At 44.4% G+C, this 25,761-nt stretch overlaps 1 protein-coding gene across 5 annotated transcripts in view; it reads right to left on the minus strand.

The window, feature by feature from the left end:
• Positions 1-25,761, minus strand: part of LOC139057231 (sortilin-related receptor-like) — an 84,569-nt gene that overhangs the window by 18,559 nt on the left and 40,249 nt on the right. For 3 of the 5 annotated variants that reach the window (XM_070535086.1, XM_070535085.1, XM_070535089.1), the window contains exons 13-28: positions 24,654-24,887; positions 21,883-21,924; positions 18,224-18,346; positions 13,334-13,375; positions 12,250-12,285; positions 11,998-12,048; positions 11,683-11,730; positions 11,353-11,400; positions 11,221-11,262; positions 9,695-9,727; positions 9,567-9,596; positions 9,303-9,350; positions 9,183-9,215; positions 8,978-9,004; positions 5,970-6,092; positions 2,374-2,496 (exon numbers count right to left, since the gene is read on the minus strand). In XM_070535086.1, coding sequence (XP_070391187.1) covers positions 2,374-2,496; positions 5,970-6,092; positions 8,978-9,004; positions 9,183-9,215; positions 9,303-9,350; positions 9,567-9,596; positions 9,695-9,727; positions 11,221-11,262; positions 11,353-11,400; positions 11,683-11,730; positions 11,998-12,048; positions 12,250-12,285; positions 13,334-13,375; positions 18,224-18,346; positions 21,883-21,924; positions 24,654-24,887 — 1,083 coding nt within the window. The remainder of the gene's footprint in view (positions 1-2,373; positions 2,497-5,969; positions 6,093-8,977; positions 9,005-9,182; positions 9,216-9,302; positions 9,351-9,566; positions 9,597-9,694; positions 9,728-11,220; positions 11,263-11,352; positions 11,401-11,682; positions 11,731-11,997; positions 12,049-12,249; positions 12,286-13,333; positions 13,376-18,223; positions 18,347-21,882; positions 21,925-24,653; positions 24,888-25,761) is intronic. The other 2 variants (XM_070535087.1, XM_070535088.1) reach the window with 2 other exon arrangements.

Raw genomic sequence — 25,761 nt, forward strand, 5'->3', positions numbered from 1 at the left:
CCTGTGCCTGTCTATCGTTCTATGTACCGCGTTGAATCCAGAGGAAGAAATGTGCTCAAGCGAGTGAAGCGGATGCCGATACGGTCATGCGCCAAAACCTTTTTCTTCCAATTACACAGTGGAACGCTCCCAGTGAAGCCATGGCTAAGAGAAAAGGGAATCTTTGTGCCATGGTCTGTAAACTGCTCAAGATGCAGGCAACCAGAGATGATTGAGCATATCTTTCTTGATTGTTCAGATGCAATGTTCTTGTGGGACATCCTACAAAGAACGTTGAAAAAGGAATTACCGATAACACCGTACGGCATCCGCTTCTTGCCAACTGAGAATGCAGATATGCCATGTGACATGTTTATGGCAATATGTTTACATAGCCTGTGGAAAACAAGAATGGATGAGTGCCATGAGAGGCTTGTTATTCATCCTGCGAGAGAGCATTTCATTGAAAGCGTGCTATATCTGCGTGAAGCTTATAGAACGAGAACAGAACCACCCGAATGGATGCATATATTGGATGAACTAGCGGTAATCAAGTGTTTTTAACTATTCGCAAGGGCCCAAGACGGTCATTGCTTTTACCATTATGAAGTGTATTTGTTTATGCCGTATGTGTACGTCGAAGACCGGCAATAAAGAAAAAAAAAACTCGTGGCTGCGTGGTAGAGTCTCCGTCTCACACTCCGGAGACCCTGGTTCGATTCCCACCCAGCCCATCTTGCAAGTTGTTTCTTATTCATGAAGTGCCTGCTGGGATTTATCGCTCACGGCCAACGCCGCGGACGCCGACGACACCGGCTTTTCTGCGACACGAGCTCCTTAACGCTGTCGCGTTAAAATGCGTAAGAAAATTCGGGAAGAACGACTTACACACAACCTAAAGACATGATGGCGTTGGATTTCAATTTGAATATACGAGAAAATAATCTGAATATGCGAGAAAATATAATTCTCTCGCGCGCAATCTCAAACACAAATCCCTTTTTCCGTGCTTACGGGAGTATGAACGATTGAGTCGCTGCTTGTAGCCTCTGGCTTACGGAGGTATGAGCCATTGCTACGCCCTGCACTGCCACCGCGATCGGCCCACTATAGTTTTCTATCGGGCCCCGTGTCGCAAAATATCCGATGTCGGCGTCAACGAGGCCCGATAGCGCTAACGCTTTCCACTCTTAAAGGCGAAGTTAAAGCGTCCTCCAAGTTTTTCTTGTACTTTTTGAGGCACTGTTTGCCGTTTGCTTATATTCTTTTTCTTTTTATCCGAAATTACCGTGATTTCCTTGTTAGCCGCACAACTTTATATGTAAACTCTAAAGAAAGTTTACACCCTTTGGGGTGTATATCTGGCACGCAACAATAATCCTCATCTGCCCTGCTTGCGTTTCCTTTCTTGAAAACGTCGCGCCCGCTACTTTCCTGTCGACTATTCTATGCCATGCTGATAACGCGCATGCCGTTCGCTACTTTGAAGTACCGGGCTCGCAGCGTTAAAGAAAGGAAATGCGGGCATGACAGATGACATTCATTGTTGTGTGGCAAGATATGACTAAAAGGGTGCAAACTTTTCTCAGGGTGTATTGTTACGCACTGACACTAACAGTGTAAGTTCGTATACTGATAGCCGCTGTGTACCCATTCACGTTTCACCTGCTGCTATAGGCTTAAGTAAGCTGCTGCTAGTTTTTCGTCTGGTAACGGTTCCCTAACTTTCACTCGAATAAAAGTTTATACATGAAATCGTCTACTAGCGAGATGTTCGAGTCGGCAGCATGACAGGTTGTTGGTCGGTACTTAAAAACCAGTGCAAATAAAAAAACGCAATACATGAACAGTGTAGTGGGAAGAAAAGTAGCTGAGGTTAGGTTTAAGCATTTTGCGAATTTTGTTAGTGCTAAGCGCAAGCATCAATTCTACTTGCATTGTTTAGCTTTTCTCCTACGTGCACGGCTTTCTTACACGTTTTTTTTCTTTTTTTAGCTCGCAGCATTCGGTCTTACTTTTTAGTTGTCAGTTTCAGACATTCTGCTAACGATACGCGCCTTTTCACATTGAATACATTGCGACATAAGCTGCTTTGCTGCGTGTAGACGATATGGGGTGCTTTTGGGGACCACGTTAACGAGTGTGTAGAAGCTTTATCTTATTCTACTTTTTAGGGTCACTTGACAGGCTTTCAAGTTCTCCAAGACAAACCAACCCAAATAATTCGCCCCCCCCTCCCCTTCTTTTTTTTGTCGTTGTCAGCCTTAGTTTATTGTTTTGAAGTACTACGGAAGGAACTCGCCCAGCCAGCAAAGTTAGCATCGGTTAGAAGATTGCGCGTGAACTCTAAGCATATTGTAGCTACATAGTGACGCAGCACGTGCGCATACTCACAACAGTTGGACTCGTCAAACCTGTCGGGGCAGTCGACTACGCCGTCGCAGACCGACGTCTTCGGTATGCACGTCACGCCGTCCCCGCACGTTGCGTAAAACTCGGCCGGCTCGCACACTTTCTCTGCGCAAAAGAAGATTAAGAGTTTAAGGATGACGGAGGGAGGCGGGAGGAGTGAGGGGGAGGGGGTGCGTGGTCGGTGAACGGGAATGCGTCGTCAGTGTGCTCGTTAACGCGCCTGTATGCCAAACACATTTGTTCGCCCGTCCAGTTGCCCGAAAAGAGGATTCCGCCAGTAAGGCAGCAGCCCGATCATTTATTGAGGCGTTCAACGCTCTCGCGGAACCCGGTAAACTTCGTAATGCCGCCCACTCAGAATACCGGAAAGTTCGTAATTATTTAGTGGGCAAACAAGGTGCTCGCGCGCATAGACCACTGGGATTTCTGCGGTGGGACGCTCGGTGCTATTGAGTTCTATTTTGAGCGATGTCAAGTCTTGCGACAGCACCGCAGTGCGTGATTGTTTCCAGAAGTCAGTAGCCGTTACTGGAATCACTTGGAACCTAATCCTATAGCAAATAGTCATCGATTTTGTGTGTTGCAGAATTGTACAAACTCAGCAGCTGCTTGAATTATATATCCAAGCTTTCCACAGAAGGCTGTTCGCTAGATATAATAGATGAACTGGCAAATTGCTCGCTCAAAACTCCTTAAGCTTTTTTTATAACCTATTTAGAAGGCAAGGAACGACAAAATTAGCAAGTAATATTAAAAATTAACCGAAGAGTTCTCATAACTTTCCTTGTATTCCAACCATTGCCGCAGACAACGCCATTATGTGACGCAAAAGACGTCGAACTTTTCACAAATTTCCTTGTCTACAAGATGAGTCTGAAACGTTTCAACTCGGTATTTATATTCTAAGCGCGTTGACGCTCTCTTTTGGCAACCGGCAGTTTACTAACTTAGTAAGCTTTAATTACTATATTCTGAAACGATGAACATATTCCTCATTTCAAATTTCAGGGGAAGAAATTTTAGACGACAGTTGTCACCGCCGGCTCTTTCGTATAATATCATTAAATCTCGCTTTAGCCTTTTGCTAGTGCCAAATCTGTAAGAGTAAACACAAGTGTCCGGGAAACACGATGACCCTACAAGCTACAAAAAAGCAATAACCCACATCGTTTACAAATATGATGCAGATATACCCCGCCTACTGCTTCAAACAGACTCTTTTTCTATATTGCGAGAAAACATCAAAATATTGAACCACTGTGGTCTTCCAAAATAACGCAATCATAATATCGCATGGCGTAAGAACGCGAATTTGGTACTTATTTTTTATTCAAAGTATAAGCGTACTTATTTATAATTTGAATCCTAAGCCCCTACACATTGCCGCCAGCGACTCGATGTGCCTAACCTATTCTACGATCTGTGAAAGTTTTGTGCCATGGAGACCAAATCCGGAAAAGAAAAAGTACAGTTAAAACACGACAGGACTCGGGTGTGGAAGAGAAGGTCGAATCGAATAGAACTGAGCAGAGAAAGTTTCCTCGAGATGCAAAATCACGTGCGTGAGGACTTTTTTTTTTTGGCGAAGGGAAACAGAAAATCACTTTCGCGTATGCAGGGGTATCAGCTTCTGTGTTTCGATCCTACCAGCCAATGCTTTACAGGTTTTTACCTCCATCACAAAGTCGTTCCTTTTCGTTCACCACTTCTCTTTATGTGTACTCGTAGAACTAAACCATCTCTTATACTCCACCGCTATCACAATGGAACACATTCCGCGGGCGGTTAGCCGATCAATTTCTACGCCCAGCGGTTGCTGAAAGTTCAGGCTGTATTTTACGACATTCCTTTTTTTTTTTTTCACTGCTGGTGAATAAGTCAACTGCGCAATTTCAACCCTCCCAACAGAAAAGTTCAGAAGGACAGAAACTTTTCTCACGGCCATGCTGCAGGGTTCCCTTGGACACTACATTTATCTCGCGCACTTGAGAGTTTCCAGTCTGTCAGCACGGCTCAAAGAGCCAGCGGTCCTCGATCATCTTATCGGCGTCGTGTGTGCACCACTTTTTTTTTTAGAGATAGAAACGTTTGGAGTATTGAAAGAGGTGCGAACTGTACTGAAATGTAAAAAAATAATGCTGCAAGTCTTCTATGCGTCCTCTTCCTGATACTCTGACCGCGCGGCTTTCGTACAGTGGTCCTATAGACACAGGAAACGCAGCGTGCAAGTACCTGGGCCCGTATTCGCGAACAAATAAACGTTCTTAGGTTACAGCTGTTCAAGCGATCAGATGTTAGCTATTCATTATTCTGGGGCGTATTAGCGAAGGCGGCCGCCCAATGGCAAACAACACTCATGAACTAGAAACTGTACAATAATTAAATTGTGTGGTTTAACGTACCGACATTGAAAAATGGGCTATGAAGGAGGCTAAGAGTCTTTTACAACCCGCTACGAAGTTCCGGTTGCTTAAGAATGCAAATCAATTTATATCTGTCAACCTTATGCCCTTGAGGGTATAAGGGCGTGAGTTATAAACAGAAAGCACTGAAGTTGTAAATCGGTTCACTTTGATATAGCGAAGGTTTCCAGATGTTATAGTGAAGGTATACCCTTTACGTGCACCTAAAGCACGTTATCCACGAGCATTTTTTTTTTTTCGCCCTCTTGGTATCTTTCGCCAAGGCCGGCAAACGAACCCAAGATCTCCTGTTCAGCAGCACAAGCCGTATCCGCTGAGTCACCGCAGTTGGCAGTTTTGTGAATGCAGACTCTGGTTTTGGTCTGAGTTGGCACTAACTGACAACGTTTGCAAAAAAAGAAAAAGTGGAATGAAGAAGAAACCAAGATTTGAGCTCCGACTTGCCCAACCAAACGAGATGACAATGTTAAATTGACTTCGTAGTCGAAGCACCGAATATACTTGACGTTCTGGAATGCCTGAGAAGTGGTTCACTTAGGCGCAGGTTCATTTCTTTTTTGCATACATTTTTCAAATCTTCATCTCAACGTTAAATACCACCCAGTTACCAATTCTGTACTGCTACTACCCTACTACAAATGTGCAACTGGGTCCCATTTCACATTTCTATTGCAGGGTTCTTATTTTGTCGTCTGGTACACTACACCGTTACTTTCTCAATTGTGTAATATTAGGTAAGATTTTTCTTGCAATATTTGACCAGAAAATCAAAGAAGAATGTCTGTACTAAAACAGGATCTCGTAGTACTGTGTCCCCTGTCGTACTTTTGTCGTGGATGTTATGTCGTACTTTGGTACGTTGTGTCATTGCCTTTTCAGAGAAATCGAGTACCCTTACGTTGTCCGTTCGGAACTGCTACATCTTCAGTTACTGTGACCGACATTCCAATCAAAGATTTCGTAACGGCCAGCAGCGCACTGAGAGCACGCAACGTCATACCGCAACATAAGAAGAAGCAGCACGCGTGCACTACACTTATGCACGAGCGCACTTGAGCCCGAAACTGACAAGACACGCAACTTGACGAGAGAGAAAAGAGAGCCACTCAGGCTGGATGGGGGTCCAAGCCGTGACCCCCCGTCGATAATGCTTACTGCACTTCTTCTCATCCGAGCCGTCGGCGCAGTCCTCGTTGCCGTCGCACTTCCACTTCGCGGGGATGCACTCGCCGTTGTCCACGCAGCGAAATTGATCCGCCTTGCACGGCTCGGGCCGGTCTGCGTCACCGGTCGCGACAGAACAAGCACACGCCAGCACGGCGTTACGCGCACGCTTGCTTACTCTGACGGCCATTTGCTTGCACGCTTCGTCCCGCACCCCTGCCCCCTCGTTTAGATACGAAAAGCACAAGATACGGCGTGGGTCGTATACGTGGACATGCTGCTATTCCTTCTCGTCTGGTGATGGCATGGAGCTTTCGCCACGAAAGCATTAGCGCGCGCACTCTTTTTTTTTTTCCAGGTTGGGATATCTCTCGGAGAGACGTGGTGCAACTGTTTCAAAACTTATCGTGGGTGCTGCTCGCCAACTTTTGCATCAGCTGGGCCAAACGAAGGCCAGGTCTGGCACGGGCCTCTTCCAGGTGATGCCCCTCGATTAGGGAGACGTACCTAACGATGTGTTCCTGGGAAACGCAAATGTGAGGACTTTGGAGGCGTAAGGCGTACGGAGCTCAGTGCATTTGCTTTTCTATGACCTCGGCAGATGCGCGCTCTGTGCGTAGTGCCGATATATACGGGTCTTTTCTGACCCCTAGGACATATTCTGGAAAACGAGGTGCGAACGATTTCCCGAGCAGCAGAGTACGAGCAGTCATTTCAAGACCAGCACTGCATCGACGTATTACGCAGCAGAATGGTGCATAACTGGCCTTGTTGGCAATACGGTTGCATGTTTGCTCTTGGGGACCGCGCGAGAGAACGGGGCTTGAACTCGCTACATAAGCGCAGCCTGTTAATGTGTATTCGTTTGAAAAGCCAAAAATATAAAGAAGAAAGTTCCTACATATTTCTATTGTACATCAGTCTAAACCTTCGTTCTTTTCTGAAATGTTTCTATTTACTGATCTATTTAGTGTATATGCTATTTATTTTCGGGCCAGTGGTTCTATGGTTTTCTTTCCTTTGTTGATTTCTGGTGTAAGCCAATTTTGTTGTTACATAATACTTACTGCTTATGTATCTTCTGCTTTTTCAAAATATATCACGTTGAAGCAAAAGTAATGCTTTGGAGAGATGCGTTCTGAATAATTGAATTTTTCGTTGCTGTGTGCTGTGTGTTAAAGATATGGTTGGTAAATATGTATGTGAATGATATGTTACGCTGCCTTGAACTGTAGGTGTGCAGAGGCTCTGTCAGGCATTTTGCCTTTACCTCTGCCCCCTACACGGAGAGAATACGTGAAACAATAAACAATATTCAATATATTCAAATAAAGCCTGTTTGTTAGTATGTGCTCATAGTATGTCTATTCGTGTGCCTCCTTTTTTCCTTTTTTTTTCTTTGTTTATTAAGCTGTTACCAAATTATACGGTAATAAAAGACCATGATGCCATTGAAAAATATACTAGTCAACTTCGACTTTGACAAAAGCTACATAGGTCTCTACATAACCGCTTCAGTCACGGCGTACACGTTTGTGAAGGCGACCTATTTTTGCCATTACTGTGCAGTGGTTGCAAGGTGTAGACAACGAACAGTAAGCTTTCACTAAATTGAACATACTGCTTTCCTAAACTACACCCATTCCACTTCTGAGGGAAATGTATCAGTTCAGACGACCGCTTCGGTAAAAGCAGTACGGTGTTTCTCGGGACGTCTGAAGTGGGGCGTTTAGGTAGTAATTGCGCAAGATTTATTTTCTCTTGCTGTAATGCTTGTACCCAATAATTAATCCGTGCATGTCGTTCGAACGAGTGATTCAATATTTTTAATGAAGAAACGTAGCATAACTGACGCTACAATAAATGATTGTTTAATTACTATGTAATTATGATACCTCTCTGTAACAGTCACTCATCTCACATTGACTTGCGTTCTATGACAACTCCAGCACCTTGGAAAAAAAAATTAAATTTTTCACGTTTATCGACAGTCGATCGTAATTCGTTACTGAAGAGGGCAAAAAGAAGCAAAAAAAAAATGGCCGTATAGACAAGGATTTGCTTAACGCATACTCTAACTATACGCGCCAAATAAGGCAGGAAAAGAAAGCCCTGCAGGCTGCGATACATTGCAATAGCAGCGTGCATGCGTGTGCGCACTTTGCACAATTTAATGTGAGCACAACTAGAAAGGACTCCAGAGCCACAATGAATAGATGCTCCAAGTTCTACAACGCTGGAGTTATTACTCGACATACGCATATATATAAATAAATATATATACATATATATATATACAAACGGAATACACACACACACACACATATATATATATATATATATATATATATATATATATATATATATATATATATATGTGTGTGTGTGTGTGTGTGTGTGTGTGTGCGTGTGCGTGTGCGTGTGCGTGTGCGTGTGCGTGTGCGTGTGTGTGTGTGTGTGTGTGTGTGTGTGTGTGTGTGTGTGTGTGTGTGTGTGTGTGTGTGTGTGTGTGTGTGTGTGTGTGTATTCCGTTTGTTGAAGCCCTTTGAGATCTTTTAAATCACCCACTAACTAGCTGACGCAGTAAAGGGCCTCGAGATAAAGCAGTTTCTGTAAAACTAGCAAGCCACAATTTCGCAGCAATACTTTCTACAAAAACGTTCCAAATTAAGTTAGGTTCATTAAAGTTATTCCTCTGTGACGTCTTCTCACCGTGACGGCACGAAAGAAAAGAAAAAGAGTCTCACCATATTTTTCTAGTGTGCAGAGCGTCCTTATTCCGCATTGTGTTTGATTTTTTTTACTTAGTTTCTCTGCGTTTGTTTTTTCTTTTTACATTTTAGACAGCTTACATCTATTTTAACTTCAACCAAAACAAATAACACACAGCGGGAAACTGTGGCAGTGACAAACTAGAGCCTGAATTTGCACGCTGGACCGTTAAGTCAGGCATTGCCACGAAGAAACTGGAAACCAGAAACCCACTGCTTCTTACTTACATGTGGCAGTCTTGAATTTTGCCGGCTCTGTACGTCAAATGAAGGATAGGGTAGAATACTTCCTTATCGAAGAATAAAAGGAACACTTGCACAGAACTCAAGTACACAGCTGTGGCGTAAACAACTTCAGGGCTCACTAACGCGAACGATGTTTTTTTTTTTTTCTTATACTAGGGACGCTACAAAGCAATCTCAGCCGTCTCACCATGTTCCTTTTCCTTCTCGCCCACGTGGTAATCTGAAACCAGAAGACCAACAGCAGCGTTCCTTTGGCTCGTGCGATACAAAGTGGAACACAACGCCAGCTACAGTTGCCGCACATTACCCGAAATATCGTCCTCTTCGGCGTTCCCCTGAACTACGCGGTGGTGGGCTGAAAAAGAAAGAACAGCCGGTAATGCTCCATTTCAGTCGACGCGGCGAGAGCGGCCAGACGAACGGCCACCCGCTCGGTGAGGGGGTGGAGATGTACGTGGTCCCGTAAAGACAGAGCCTGCCGAATGACGGATGGCCCGGGGGGGGGGGGGGGGGGCGCACCTTGTTCCGGACAGGAATGCGCCCATCCGTCACGCTATACGATGCTGCTTACCCTTTTTGGCGTCGCCGTGCAGCGCGCTATCTGTCGGGGGACGCGATGCGCGAGGCTGTTGAGCGCAATGCAAAAAGCACGAACGGGGGTCGAGATCGCTGATCGCGACCCCAGCCGAGAACACTCACCGGCCTCCTCTTCGTGGAACTTCTCGTCGTCCACTGTGGGAACGGAAACGCGAAGGCAGAAGCTGTTAGGTGCTAACCGCGGTGATGCATCATTTGGCTGGTATAACAGCTCGCTTGACAGCGTCAGCGATGACCACGGATATATATATAGTTTAGGTAACTCGCGGGATTCGTTTACAGCTTAACGTTAGCCTTACGCACGCTAATGCGGTATTGCCTGGAGTAAAAGTGCTCGTTGGCGGTGTCCTTCTCACGGAGCTCCACGGGCCGCTTCGGACCGACTAGCGTTTGTACCAGTTAGCCAATAGCCAGTTATACTAAACGGGCAGAAATGAGTTAATCAGTTAAAAGTGATAACGCACTGTTTAAAAAACTAAATATTTGTTAATATGGTGGTAGCCTATTATTGGAATAAAGAAGGAAAACAACATAAAATTTTACTTCTTGAATTTCTCGCAGCAACCACAACGTCGGTGCCTCCGTGTGACGTCACTAACTTCAAAACATCTACACGTATTTGGGCCATCATGACTCAGGAGTTCTCGAAATTTCCTTAGTTCAGACGCTGACTCGTTCAAAACACGATGGACCTTACTTGGCCGATAAATAGGTATACTAAGTACAGACAGGAATATAGGCGACGTCGAGAAGGGCGGCAACTTCAGTGTAGCGCCGCTACCAGTCTTTCGTTGCTGCTTCTTTTTTGGCGTACCGATCCTTGTTTCAAAATATTGGCGTTTCTTTTCTTTTCTTCCTCTTTTGTTTTTTTGTAATGTAGAAGGTTCATTTCCTAATCCAGCTCAAATTATTTTTGAGTTTATTATCGATTTAACCGATATACTCGTCAATGCATCAACAACACAATCAAATCTAGGCGGCACATATTTGCGCGACATGGAAGCAAAGACTTAGTAGAGGGAGTGAAGAAAGAACAGAGCGTATACTGCTCAGTCTGTTTCCATGTCGCGCTAATATGTACCCGCTATGCTTAAACTCGCTTAGCAACATATTCCACTCAACATAAGGAGAGGATAAGCCAGTAGGTATGTGCGCCCTCGAAATAATGCTTCAGATCAGATCAGCTTTATTTATTTATTTATTTATTTATTTATTTATTTATTTATTTATTTATTTATTTATTTATTTATTTATTTATTTATTTATTTATTTATTTATTTATTTATTTATTTATTTATAACCTGCACATCAATCACGACGAATTCTTTGTACAGTGTCTGGAAAACTGGACGGCCCATTATCTAAGGTAGTAATCACTCCGTAGCTCCTTTCTAAATGAAGGAACGCGTGGGCCACGTCGTGCAAGCAAGCCGGCTGTTTCACAGAATTGTATTCGCGTGCACCATGGCAGTGGGCTAGTACCTCATTCTTTACGAGCCTGCCTGCAGCCACTTTGTTTAGCAGAGAGCCTCCCTGCTATGTGCAACTTGACGTGCAGCCATTAGTGCCCACAATTAAAAGGCCGGGAAAGATGGCCTATCGGAACGAGTACGCAATCCTGCCCTCACCTTCTTCATATTCCACCGGATCCAACGGTTCGCCAGTCTTTCCTGCAAGCAGAGCGCGCGAATATCAGACGGTCATGACCGACCGGACGTAAGTGTGGATGCGCCGTGTAGGGGGTCCTTGCACATACTAACCTGAGCCGGGTCCTTTGTTTACCGGAATAAACACGGGCGAGTTTTGTACTGCAAATATAACGACAAGCGCTGTTTTAGTAAAACGTCATCCCGAACATTCTGCCAATTTGCAGTACCAAGCTTTAACAGTTTTGCTACGAGAACTTGACCCAAGTCTTATCGGGTGCGAGAGAGTTCCGTTTGAGTGGATGCTTCCTCAGCGACTCGTGCTTTCTGTCGGTGAAAGCCAGCAGATTAAGAAACCGTTATAATGAGGACCTGATTGTGCATTATTTCGTGATTCGATCGCCAGAATCCGACGCCAAGCTGGTCCGTCGTTTAGTGACTCACCAGGTATGGGATTGCCAGCATTGTGTAAAGGCAGGCTTCCTTTATCGTCTGGAAATAAACGGTGTACATATTAGTGATGGTTGAAGTATCCAAGCACGTACAAGAACGCACTCTACGGTGATACACCTCCGTAACTATTGGTATAAGAACGCTCTTATTGCCAGCAGTAATACTAGACCAAAGAATACCAGTTGCAAGAGTTTAGTTGCATCTAAGCAGAGATAGTGGTACTTCTAAGCTGGCTGGTTACACTGAGAACATTGAGATTAAGCTTTGCGCTGCAAGTCTTGTAGCATACAAGTGCAAATGCCTTACCAGGTATGAAACTGCCAGCACTGCGGAAAGGCAAATTGTTCCCCTTATCATCTGGGGAGAGGAGATAAGAAGTTCCGCATATCAGCGATGGCTAATATCTCGAGCATGTGAAAGTCTGCACTCAGCAGCGATACACCTCAGTAACTGGTTATATAGGAACGCAGTTGTGTGCAGTTAATGTGACCCATACTCGCGACACTGATGAAGGTAACAATTTTAAAAAATTCACTCTACACCTTCGTGCATTCTTACCAATAATGAAATATCGCTTTCGGGGAAGCTGGCCATCTGGAAGCATCAGTACCACTTCATTAATAAAGCAAACAACCCTGTCAAATTCCCCATGATGCACAAGATAAATATCTCAATGTCCCGAATTACTTGTAAGGCCATCCGATGCTTACACTCGAATGGGCGTAGCGCAGCAGAAAAGTCCAAACAAATTGCACGTATACAATGCAGCACCTTCTACCCATGGCATGAAGTTGTTTATTTCCAGCTCGTTTACTTGGCATTTAGTATTAAAAGCCTCCTGAGCACTTTATCCCTGACCTCACGCTGTAAGCCCACCCAATTCAAGGAAGAAGGCATTTTCATCATTCACTAAACTCCCCCAAGATAACACCGTGCACGCTTTCAATCTAGAAGGTGTTGATAATTACCAAAGACAGGCGTGGTTTCCATATCATGCACGCCTCAGCCAGTTTCCAAAAGGAACATTATTCAAGGCAATGGTCCAGCATTTCTCTTGCATTCTTGAGAAAACTTATAGATTACAATCTTATCACACAATTTGAGTCATCTCAATATGGCACGTGGGCATGCCCGCATTCATACACTCAGGCTCGATCCTGCAGTTCAACCAGGCCTACAGCGTCATGGAAGAGCTTCCGCCTTCATCTTGTCCGTTGCTCATCGACCTGTTCACACATGCGCTCCATCCACCACTCCAATTTCACCTCATTCCCAAGCCTTTTGGAAGTTTCGAATAATTTCTTTACACATGGACGAGTTAAAAATAAAACAGAGGCATTACGACGAACGTGACGCAGAGACTAGAAGCGTATGAAGTTCTGAGTATGCCTCGCGTGCATATTAATATGGCTTTGTGTTCCTACAATATTTTACGGAACGAAGTCATTCAAGATAACCCGCAACGTGAACCAAGTATTAGCCTCCTAAGCCAACTTTTCTCCGTAGAAATTTCTCGCCCGTGCGCATGCAGGAAGAGAGTGAGGAAAGAGTCCCAGACGCCTGCGTTGGCGGCTCGCGATAAGGGTTCTCCGAGTCGCCAACATCCGCGCATCAATAAAGAAGTGTAGGCGAACAGGCTTACTTCGGCGACGAAGGCCAGCCAGTTGGTTGGTGCGCGCACTGGCTGCGGTAAAAGAACGACGGGACGAGGGTTAGCAAACAACCTCGGGTAAGCGTTGGCGCGACATCAGCAAGCCAATTACACCTAAAGCCCTACCCATATTGAGCCCTCTTCCACCGACCGGTGGAAGGCGAATCAATAGAGGCCCCGTACTTATCCTCGAGAGCCTTCTTGTACTGCTTGTTTGACATCGCTTTAGGTCTTTTCAAAGAAAAAATGCGTGAGCACCGTGTTTCAGTGGCCAGTTTTCCTGAAAATTTACTCCAATTTGTGTAGGACCCTTTTGTCGTCACCGACAACTGAAGGCACACGTAAAATATGATTCAAGAACCGCGGGATGACGTCGCAATCGCGGGTGTAGCATCAGCTTCATCACCTACAACAGGATGTTGCATCACCGTTGTGCATAGTTAAGCAAAAGCGGCTTCACCGGAACAAACTAGATGAGATGGACACTTTGTCTATGCACACGACATGCTTCGTTATGCATCTAACTGTAGTAATTGAACAGAGAATAAGCTTTACAGCTTCGTGCTATAGCTGTCAGTAATAGGAACTGATTCGTAACGGCGCTGTGCTGGTTGGCTTTCTTCGGATCTCGGGAGGCTATACAACCCCGCCCACACACCATAAACCCTTATATAAGTACGCAGCTGAAAAATGGGCACAGCCAGAATAGGGAATGACAGGAAGGGTAAGCGCAGTATTACAGTATTGCTCGGAAAGCGTCCGGAATGCGCAACTGGTGGCTATGATGTCAACAATTATGGTGATACAAAAAAAAAAAACATACCACTCACACAAACTAGTAGCGCACAAAAACAGGGCAGAAGGGGTTAGAAGGCGCATAAGTACGAATAGCGTTGACCAGCAATTAGATGCTTTAACCGAAGATTGGCGTTTGTTATACAATAATGCCAATACTTTCTTATCCCCGATGACAATTTTGTGAGAATATATTCGATGTCTTTTTCAGAGAAACACACCAAAGGGGCATACACACCGAAGTGTATAAGTGACCGTAATGTATTACGCTGTGAATTATATACAAAAAATATAATTCATTCGGAAAGAAACAAAACTGGTTTTCATTACCAGAGCGCCGACTCTTAAATGGTGAAAAGTGAAATGGCATCCTTATCGGTAGAATTTTTGTGTTCATTCCATCGGCGCGGAATAGATGAAAACTGGAGAATAGTTCAAGAGAAACTTCTCATTAACGCGAAAATATGCGCCGAAGGTTCCAGTCACGTCGCCTACACAAAACGCGAGGTTCACCGCACATATAAAACGCTTCACAAACAAAAAGAACTGCTTATAATCGAAAGCAAGACGCACGGAATCTGATCAAGATTGGAAACGTTACCATGAACATGCACAGCTCTGTCAAAATGAAATTCAAGGAACCAAAGATAACCTTTACAATCACATTTCAACTATTTTACGCAACAATACAAAAGAGGTTTGGAAAATGACTAACCCCAACTACTCGTCACAGACGCTAATATAAATGACTAAGGACGGACAATTTCTCTCCCTTAAAGAGGCCACTGAGTAATTCAACTCTTCTTTCCACTCCGTATTTAACGACAAAGTGCGTCTTTCTTCTGACTTTCGCTTTATCTTTTTAAGTGTTAACATGGATGGCGCAATCATCACCTACCAGGGCATATCATCACGTATAGGTCGGTTACCAATTAGCTCTTCGCCAGGCCCTGACGGCATACGCCCAAAGTTCCTGAAGTTAACTCAGTCTACCCTGTGCAGAATTTTAGACGATTTGTTTCAGCAGTATGTCGACTCCAGATACGTGCCAGACGATTGCAATATCGCTTACGTTGTTTCCGTACTAGAATCTGGTGAGCCTTCAATAGCTTCAAATTACAGACCTACTTCGCCAGCTAACATCGTTTGCAGACTGTTAGAGCATATCATGTCATAACCGGTCACGCGACACCTAGTAGAGCATGGTTTCATTATTGTGACAGCACATATATGAACACTCCAGGGGCGTTTCTGCCTTCTACGTTGGCGTCGCCATGATGTTCCGTGTGAAGTTAGAGGGCGATAACACCATCGCCGTGCGCCCTACGCTGTATGTGCGAGTGAAAGCGTGCGAGGGAAGCCGGTGATCGCGGCTCAACCACGCCCGCGCGAAACAGAGCAAAGAGGGTAAGAAGCGCGCCGTCTTCCGTCGCGCGCAATACATTCAACGTTGCGAGGCAGCGGGGGGAGCCGAGGGAGGGGGGGGGGGGGCGCATCCTACTGCGGCTGCAACTGCGCATGTGGCGGCTATGCGCAGTCGCGCGGCCGTATCTTGCGAGCGATCTGCTTTGGAGGCAGAGTCTAGGTGCGTCGACGACTCGTAGCTTTGTGCGTGCTGTGTGTTCTCGGCGCTCAGTTTGCGTTCAAGCGATAGGCAGCACGAAGGACACTTCACTCGCTGCTGCTGCCGTGCTTCCGTGCTTCGACCGCGAGTGTCCGCGATCATCGAGTGTGATGTGTTCATGTTTACTGTGCGCGCTGACACCGCGCTTGTTAATTTAGTTAGCAAACGAATGTTCACAAGCTTATATGGCCGGTAAAAGTACTATCCTTACTATTTATGGTTGTCTGCTAATTTATTATCACAAACGGCTTCGCCTTTCGGGCGAAACTCCAACTTTTTTTTTCATAATCAGCATGAAGGGCGTTCCTGCGAAAGGCAGTTATTCGAATTAATTACTGATCTCCAAAACGCCATACATTCTTCATCCGAAGTACATGCCATGTCTGTAGGCTTCAATAAAGCTTTCGATAAGGTTCAACAGTTCCTGTTATATTAAAGAAACTCTCGGACCAAAACTTTAACAGAAAAATTGTCAAGTGCATCGAAAGCTTCTTGACGAACCGCTCACACTCAGTCCCTGTTTATTAATAAACACTTCTTTCAGTTAGCGCAAGTCAAATATGGGGTGCGTCAAGGAACTGTACTCGCGCTAATTCTATATCTCATATACGTGAACGAACGAAACGCTAACCTATACTCCACAGTAGGATTGTTTGCCAATGATTGCGTTGTATTATCAATATCGTCTAAGATGTTGACCCATTTCAGAATGATCTTAACAAACTTAATAAATGGTATGAATTCTGGCAAATTGAAATAACTGTCCTAAAAGCAAAATCCATATAATATTTACCACATCAAACAGCACAGTCGAATGCCGTCACACATTCAATACCATGCTAATTGAAACGGTGCCCAACATAAAATATTTAGGAATTCTTGTGACATCTGATATTTCATGGAATAAATTATATAGATGAGGTGTTTAACAAAGCATCACGAGTACTCTCGGTAATTAGGCTCAACTAGTACTAGGCTAACAAGGATACCAAACTACTAGTTTACACTACATTAGCACGCTGTAAAGTAAGGTATGACTCTATAATATGAAACCCTCATCAGTTATACCTCATCAACAAATTATAATCGCTTCGGAACAAAGCTGCTCGTTTTATTGCAAGAACGTACTCGCAAAACTGATATAGAAGCTTCGCTTGACTTACCCTCTCTTTCACATCGGAGGCTTCAGGCACTGCTGTCTTTTTGCGAAAACTTCATCACACTCATTCGGCCTTTGCCCCCCATTATATCATGCCGGTTCATAGTGTGTTTCCTCGACTAGTCCATCCCTTTAAAGTGTGGCCTGTTTACCTACGCGCAGACTAACCACTTCTTTTACTGGCCAATTCTTGTTGCTATAAGACACCGGAATGTGCTCTCAGAATATACTGCATGTATTTTCAATCATGATACGTTTGTTGGCAACTTAAAAAGCACATTGTGGTTAACATTATTGCTTTCGTGTATACTTCCTTTCTTATTCTAACGTTTCTTTGATTCAGTGCACATGCGAAATTTTATTTCTTTCCCTTTCCTGTAGTTTTAAAACTCGAAGTCCTACTTCGCTTCAGTGTTTAGTGACTTGTACCGGTGAAGTACAGCGCTCCTTAACACGTTATTTGGGTGTTGTAACTCTCGCTCCCCTGTTTTACATTGCATGTACATACCTTCCGTGATATATGCTTTGTTTGCATCCTTGTTCAATCACCGCCTTTTTTATTTTCAACTAAAGTGAAGTAAATTTATTTCCTTGTATCATGTTTTATTTTTCTCTTTATATTGCCGTTACGTAGTAATTTTCAACAATTTACCGTCTATTAACCTTTTATTATCGTTTCCCACCTGTGTAACTCCCCTGCAAGGCCTCCAGGGTAACTGAATAAATACTACTCCGTACTTGTCTGAGGGAAAAGCTGTCTTTTATAAACCAAACTTTTAATAGAAGCCCAAACATTATATAACCCAAGGTTTTATCCCTTGCCTTCAGCAGAAGCTAAATTTTGGGCATCCAAACAGGTATTTTCTTCTCTAAGTAAAGCAAACTTTACAGCAGAACATTCTAAATTTTACACGTCAACAATGCCTGATTCACACTCGAAAGTTACCTATTCAAACAAGATCTTTTCAAATGGTGGCCGTTGTCTCTGCGCCTACCCCCGCTCTCCCCCTATTCCCGTTTTCTTCCCCTTCCCCCGAGGAAAGAAATCCTGGGTACGGCCATGCCATATGGTCGCAGGTGCGGTGTCTGTCGGGCATTGCAAGCCTGTCATAACGGACCAACTAGCTCGTCGTCCGTTCTCATCACCGACACAGATTTCCGAGACTAAAGAGAGCGCAAGTAAGAAATACCTCTCTACGCGGCTAAGGCGTGGCTTCTATAGCTGTCTAGGTGACGCAATTGCAAGCTGTCATCACACAGCAGCAAGGAGGAAAGCGCGAGAGGAGAGGCCACCACCACTCACGGCACATCTCCTCGTCCGATCCATCCTCGCAGTCTTCGCTGCCGTCGCAGAGCCAACGCATAGGGATGCACTCGTGGGTCGACCGGCACGAGTACTCACGGCTGCGGCAGTCGTCCAGATGCCCTGCAATGCGTCAGTGTTGTTGACAAACTGACTAGGGGACCTGTTAAGCACAGACAGTTCTACAGGACTGACAAGCTCTTTAATATTTAATAATTATTTTCTTTCTTTGCGTCGGCTGCGCTGCGGCTGGGCCGAAGAGACAGTTGACCTGACATGGACCTAGGCTCCACATACTACGCAGCACAGAGGCAGCAGCATGCTGAAGGGACAAGTTCCTTTGAGCCTAACCACAAAAAAAGAAATGTTACAATCAATTACAATGACAGCAATACAGTGAACTGCACCGAAGCCAGTGTGCACATTTTTACTTGTCTAGCAACGGGAAACTGGCTTTGAATTTTCAACGAGTTTACAATCTCTGACAGCGAATCGTTCGACGACCGTAATAGGCACTGTCCACATCGCAACCCGCACCTCACCTTTCCCTACAGATGCTCCCCATGAATAATGCAAGAAAGAAACTCGCCTGCATAAACAAATTAAATTTCAGAATGGCTGTGCTTTGGCACAATGTCTTGTTCGGTGTACTAAACCATCTCGGGAAGTGATATTCAAGCATTACACTTTTGTGAGTATTGTCCAACAGAAAAACCACTACAAAAAGTTCTTGAATGTGCATGGTGCCTTGCGTTGCCACCTAGACTGCTGCGTGCCGCTGATGCTAATGCGGGTCATGCCATGAGTGCACCAAAATTTTTGGTGTACTGCATAGTCGCCGTTTGTCGTCAGACAAATAGGAGCGCGCTGAGCACTCCCTATCGCCCGAGTTTGTTGTGCTTGAGTACAGAGCGCAAAATGCATGGATAGGCAAGAGTAAACTCCGGAACTATCGTTGACATCAGCATACTAGGGCACTGACACGAAACATCCTGCACAGGAATCAAAGAAATATCACGCGTGTTCTATAATAACTCGGCTCAAAAGGTATATTCATATCCTAACAGTGTAATAACCCCCTTAAATATTCACATACAACACGCACGCACGCACACATAATACACAGAACGTGCAATATATATATATATATATATATATATATATATATATATATATATATATATATATGCCATCTTTTCTTCTGCACAAGAATATTTTGATAGGGCCTGTGGCAGAGATAGCGCAATTTTGACCCTTGATAGCTCGGTGAGGCGGGCATTACTTCTATGAGAACTGAAAATGCCTAATTGAATAATTACCGCCAATAAACTGATGACATATTTATTTTGTTAGTTTACTAATCATAGTGCAATCTACGAATTGTAGCGAATGAGTATACAAGTATGAATTGTAGCGAGTGAGTATACAAGGCATATCAAGTTAGAACGAATTCTGAGTAGGGCACCGGTTTCTAGATATATGTGCCGTCAAAGTCGCGGTAAATATGCACTGATGTTCCATTTGTTTATGTTTTTTTTAAGAAAACGTTGTCCTATGCATTGAACGCAGAAGAGTAACTCGAATACCAATGCATTGCATCACACATTGAAAATAATACCTCGAAACTGTCATTCCCGTCGTGGGATTAGCCGGGTGCGCATTTTATCGCGCTTTGCTGGACCAAATAAAAGTTTATTCACTCACTCACTCACTCACTCACTCTGAGAGTTCGTGCTAAGTCGATATATCATGCATACTCACTAGCTACAATTCGTAGAATGAAATATTTGCTTTCATTACTCGTGCGAGAAATGCCCGCCTCATCGAGTAATTTAGATGAAGCGTTAGAATTGTGCAACCACAGACAATTTCTGAAAAATCTGGTGAACGTTAAAGAGTACCTTGTGTGAGTATTTATTTATTTATTTATTTATTTATTTATTTTATGTATTTGTTTCGTACTGCAGGCATTCATAACAATGTTTCTTCACTCACTCACTGCCAGCCCAATTATCAGGCCCTAGACAGGAGCGGGTACTACAAAAGATATGTATCGCGTGGTACAAAGGTACCAAATAGTGGGAATAAAAAAAAAATACCAGCATGCGACTATTGAGAAAAAGCTGTATCTCAATAGAGAAGGTACTGTAGAACATCGCAAGTAGAAATAACAAAAAATTTAAAAGTCTAAGCAGAAACAACGGCATGGTAGAAAGCATCATTACACGTAAAAACATAACGGCATGTAGAAAACACTTCAATACGAAGGAGGACAAAAAAGCACAAAGAACGATAAGCAAAAATTACCAAGAGCGTCTCAGGCGAAGTGCACATGCACGTCTGTATTCTGTATCTATATCGTGCGCTGTCTTGTATGTAACAGATGCCCAGGCAAACAGTTACCCTGAGAAAAATTCATAGCTTTACGAGTGCACGGTTTCAGGCAGGGCGTTCCATTCATGAATGGATGGGGAAAAAAAGCGATTGTTTCAATAAGTTAGTTCCGCACGAATACTCGTCGAGCCTCAATTAATCAGATGAATGCGTATAGGGCACCGGTTACGTGGTTTCATATACAAATTTTTATATATTTTTCGCTGTTAGCAATTAAGTATAACATTTTAAGCCTGTCTCGATAACACCACACCTCTAGAGATTCCAGGTTCGCACCCAGTAGAAGAACGCTAACTCATGTGTGACAGCGATAAGAATTAAAAAATAAATCCAACTGATTTACGCTGCAAGTTTTCGAGTATGCTTATGCTTGATGGGGTGTAAGGGTCCCAGACAGGAGTAGCATAGTCAAATAATGGTCTTATAAATAAATTATATCATAATAACTTCATGTCGCTGGTAGGTTTAGCCGACGTTCTCCTTAAGTTTTCTCATGGCCTTCCTCTTAATGTAAACTATATGGTTATTCCACCTAAGATCTGACGTAATAACTAATCCGAGGTACTTGTATTCACAAACAGACGACAGGTCATGATCACTAATGCTGTATACAAAATATAACGGCTCCTTCTTGCATGTTACGGTCATTGACAGTTTTCATTAGTTTATTAGATGAATAGTCATTTGCCATTCTAAGCCCTAGGTTTCAATTACGGTTAAGGATGAGTTCAGTATAGCCTGATCTAACTTGCATACTCACTCTTATATATATATATATATATATATATATATATATATATATATATATATATATATATATATATAACCCGCCGTGGTTGCTCAGTGGCTATGGTGTTGGGCTGCTGAGCACAAGGTCGCGGGATCGAATCCCGGCCACGGCAGCCGTATTTCGATGGGGGCGAAATGCGAAAACACCCGTGTGCTTAGATTTAGGTGCACGTTAAAGAACCCCAGGTGGTCAAAATTTCCGGAGTCCTCCACTACGGCGTGCCTCATAATCAGAAAGTGGTTTTGGCACGTAAAACCCCAAATATTATATATATATATATATATATGTGTGTGTGTGTGTGTGTGCGTGCGTGCGTGTGTGTGTGCGTGCGTGTGTGTGTGTGTGTGGTACGAGCTGCATCTGTAATTTCTTATGGAGTTATGGAGACCCGTTGCAAGCGAGTGATGGCAACAGCTGTCTCGACGTGCCATTGACAATCATTACTACTCCAATCTTCGAAGATCATGTTACGTACCTGTTTTTCCATCCCTTCCGTTTAGAACAGACTTCCGGGGTCCTGCGACAATCGCAGAGTAAGAAGTTATTGCAAAACAATGTTCCTTGGATTCCAAGGAAAGCATTCAAGATAGCAAAATTGTCCTGCGAATTTTCTCGGTATATAGCGGAAAAATTATTCGTGTGAAGAGAACATCAATGGAAAACTCCGTCGATAAGCGGAACACAGCAAGCGCTTACATCTTTTCTCAAGAAGAGGAAGTCCGAAAAGAACCAGTGACAACACTTATTTCCTCATAGGTTAGCATGACCAAGAGCGAAAAAAATTAATGAAGCATTATTCGGCGTAATAATGTGCGATGAAAGCGCTAGTCGCCAATTGAAAATTCGAGTAACTGTTCCGGAAAGCACATTCATCAAAAATGTCATTACGCACTGTAATATTTCTTTCAGAACACTGCGAGCACAATTGTTCAGTCGACTCAGAATTCGCGAAACTTCACTCCTATACTTGTTTTTTTTTTCGGTGTGATGCCTCCTGGGTGCAGCGTCAGAGGGGGGGTCAACCCAGACTACAACCCACGTAACCGTGTCAGCAGCGTAACCTGCTTTAACTCACTACGCCGGCAAAAATGGTCCTGTCGGGGTTTGGGGACCAAAACTTGGTACTCGGCGAATAATGTAGTGGCCAGCAATTCTTTAGGGGAAGGCTTCACAATGCCGGCGCGGTTGGAGCCGGAGAGAGATGGTCCCGTGGAGGATAATCATTTTGCTTCCTTTGTGTTTTTATTGTGCCAGCCACAAGCTTTTCTTTTTCACTTTTGCTTTCGCAAAGAAAAGTAATACCTCAGATGTTCCTACTTCCATTTGCCAAGAAAATACGTTGTAATACATGATTAAAGAAGCACATATAAACCTTGAGACATAACCTCGAGCAAAGCATAGAAAACGAAAGGTGCTTGTAGAGGAAAAACTTAACGCAGCCTGCTGGCGATGTCTGTAGGCGACAAGCTTGTGGACATTAGCAAATAATTATTGAGGTTCGCTGTCCCTACTTGCGAGTTGCTGGAAAAGTAACTTCTCTATCGAAAGGCTTCTCTTTTGTCAGGTATACTTTAAATATTATTTGAAAGACATTGTACACCAATTCACCATACACCGCGACGCTATCTTAATTGTCGCGGCCTCAAAAGGGAAGGACTCACACTCCCAGTGGGCCTTGACAGTATTGTAAACCTACGCGAGTAGGACGCACTCCGCCTCCGGAGCAAAAGTGAACAATGGGTGCGTCCCTAAATGTGTCTCAAGTTTAATGCATGGCTTTACCTATGTGCCCCGTGCTGAGCGCACGCCTCCAAGCGTGGTCAGCAGTCAGAGTACTAGCACTCCAGATTTCTATACAAATGGATCGACAAGAACATCCGGCATGCTTACGTGAGTCAGCCCAGCAAGGCGACCATTCACATGATTCACCACGTAGCATCTACTAGAGAATGTGACACAGATTATATCGCATGTTACATAGTCGAAGTTCCAGCCGTGCCCACATTTTCCTGTGATACCACACACTAACTTGTTCCCTTAGCACCAACTGCAAGTATTACCAATGAAGTCACCAACGTAACCACGATCCCACTTCAGAATATACTGGCTATTAGTTGTGGGCGGGAGACCAACCTGAGTATTATCAACGCCAGTTCAGCAACTGAACCAAGCTGAGCGTGCTTTGGAGGTATCGTAAGGTCAAGCCTTTGTAGATCGCCTAGCTAGGCAACCATGAGAACGTCAACGCCACCAAATTTTGCCAGGTGGAAAACGTGCAGAATTGCTGTTGACAACCAACCATTGCAACGAAGAGTGGCGCCTGCCAATGACGACGAACTGGTCAAAGTCAAGGAGCACGTTTCAACTATAAGCCGACGAACGGCTATAGCCGATGGAAATACACGAGGTGTCACATGCTGTTGGACTATTTGATTTGATACAGTGATGTGCTATTTTCTCGCTCCAAAGCGCTCCATCGTGTCTTGTCTTTTTGGTTGGGCCGTATTCACGCTGGAAAATTCACCTGGCACATTCGCGAAAAGCCTTTCTACTTGCTCTGATACAACGCACCCTGCCAGCAACGAAGTCCTGACAAATAACGCAATCCATCTGCCCAAGCGTCTCCACGTAGACACGGACTCGTAGAACGACAGAAAGTTGAGCAAGATTGCAGAGATTCATGTTACTGTAAACATGCAGAAATGTAATAACGAAAAGACAACGCAAACGCCAGCTCAAAGGTGATAAAATGGCGGAGAGGAAGGAAGACATCAAAATTATCAGCACGTACTCAAGGGAAGACAATGCAAATCCGCCAATCATGGACAAGCGCGCGGGCACTCACGAAGGATGACTGTTTGAGCCCGAAAGTTATTCTTTGCGAAAAAATTATCAAAGGCTGACTAAAGCACGCGCCACCGCTGTCAACGACACGCCAAGCCTTGACCGTTTGACGGAGTACCAACGTAACAAACCTCGGCCCAAGAAATTCGATCCTTAAACATTCAAGCTGACGTAATCCAAGCCCAAATCCACCCGCAAACATTCCAAAGGTTTACGTTCTACAGAACAGCTACACCAAAGTGCCGCAGCTCCATGTCCCACACTCCCGGGTGCATAACAGCTTTGCTCTAAAAATATCCGGCGTCGTGTTGCGCAACTTCTGCGCACCACAGTTGCGCACACGCTGTGCTCGCGCGAACATCGACAGGGAGACGCGCCCGCGGTCTCCGGCACCGCACTCACGGCAGTTCTGCTCGTCGGAGTGGTCCTCGCAGTCGTTGGCGCCGTTGCAGACGGCCGCCTTGTCGATGCAGCGGTTCACCGTGGCGCACTTGACGAGCGGCGGAGCGCACCGCGTGCAGCCAAGCTCGTCCGAGTGGTCGTTGCAGTCGAACTTGCCGTCGCAGAACTTTTTCTTCAGAACGCAGCTGCTCTGGTCGCCGCAGCTCACGAACGGCTCCAGGCACACCCGCCGAGCTGCGACAAGCGTCACACCACGGAGTGCTCGTTTTACCTTTCCTTTATTTCTTTGCTCTCGGAGAAGCGAGCAGGCGCTCAGCGAGAAGCGGCCTTCTCGCTCTCTCCCAATCACTCTCCTCCATTTTTTTTTTTTCCTTTATGACGAACACGTATTTTTCGCTCTTCGCTTTTAGCGTTTATTCGCTTGGAAGGTAAGTGTCATTCAGGGCAGAACGGAACGTTGTAAGTACACTGCAGCAAAACGTATTGGAACACAAGTCTGTTGCTAAGCGCCTAAAACCATTCAACTCTATTTCTTTTTTCTCTTTTCCGCTCTTCCTGTGCCTCACTTCCACTCCCTTCTGTTTATACGTTTAGGAGACGCCCACTCCATTGAATTACGAACTTTCCGCTATATTTTTTATTGCATTTCTATTCTTTTCTAGAAGTTTCAACACGGAGCATTTTAGGTACATTGTAGCGAAATATGCAGCTAAAGTAATCTAATACGCTCCTAGTTTCATGGTTTCCAAGTCCTAGCGTCCCTAAAATGCCATCGTGGTATGAGAATAGCATTCACCATCACATATTATACACTTTCATTTGACAAAGTCTTCATATCAGGCGACATTCGTTTGTGATAAGCAGCAACGTTAGCGCATGCGCAAGTAGGAGACATTTGTTCCAAAATATACCAAGGAGTTAAAGTAGAAAATTAACCGCACTTCTACGTCACAGACGTGTGCAGTTGCCAGAAGAGAGAACGACTGCGTAAAGTGTCATCGCTCACAAACAAACCGCGAATGAGCGACTTTTCAGTATACGGAATGACTGGGTAGGCAAATGGTCACCTTTTGTTGTACGGAATTGTTGTTGTCATGTTTTCAATATT

Source organism: Dermacentor albipictus, chromosome 3, assembly GCF_038994185.2.
Source record: "Dermacentor albipictus isolate Rhodes 1998 colony chromosome 3, USDA_Dalb.pri_finalv2, whole genome shotgun sequence".
Taxonomy (NCBI): domain Eukaryota; kingdom Metazoa; phylum Arthropoda; class Arachnida; order Ixodida; family Ixodidae; genus Dermacentor; species Dermacentor albipictus.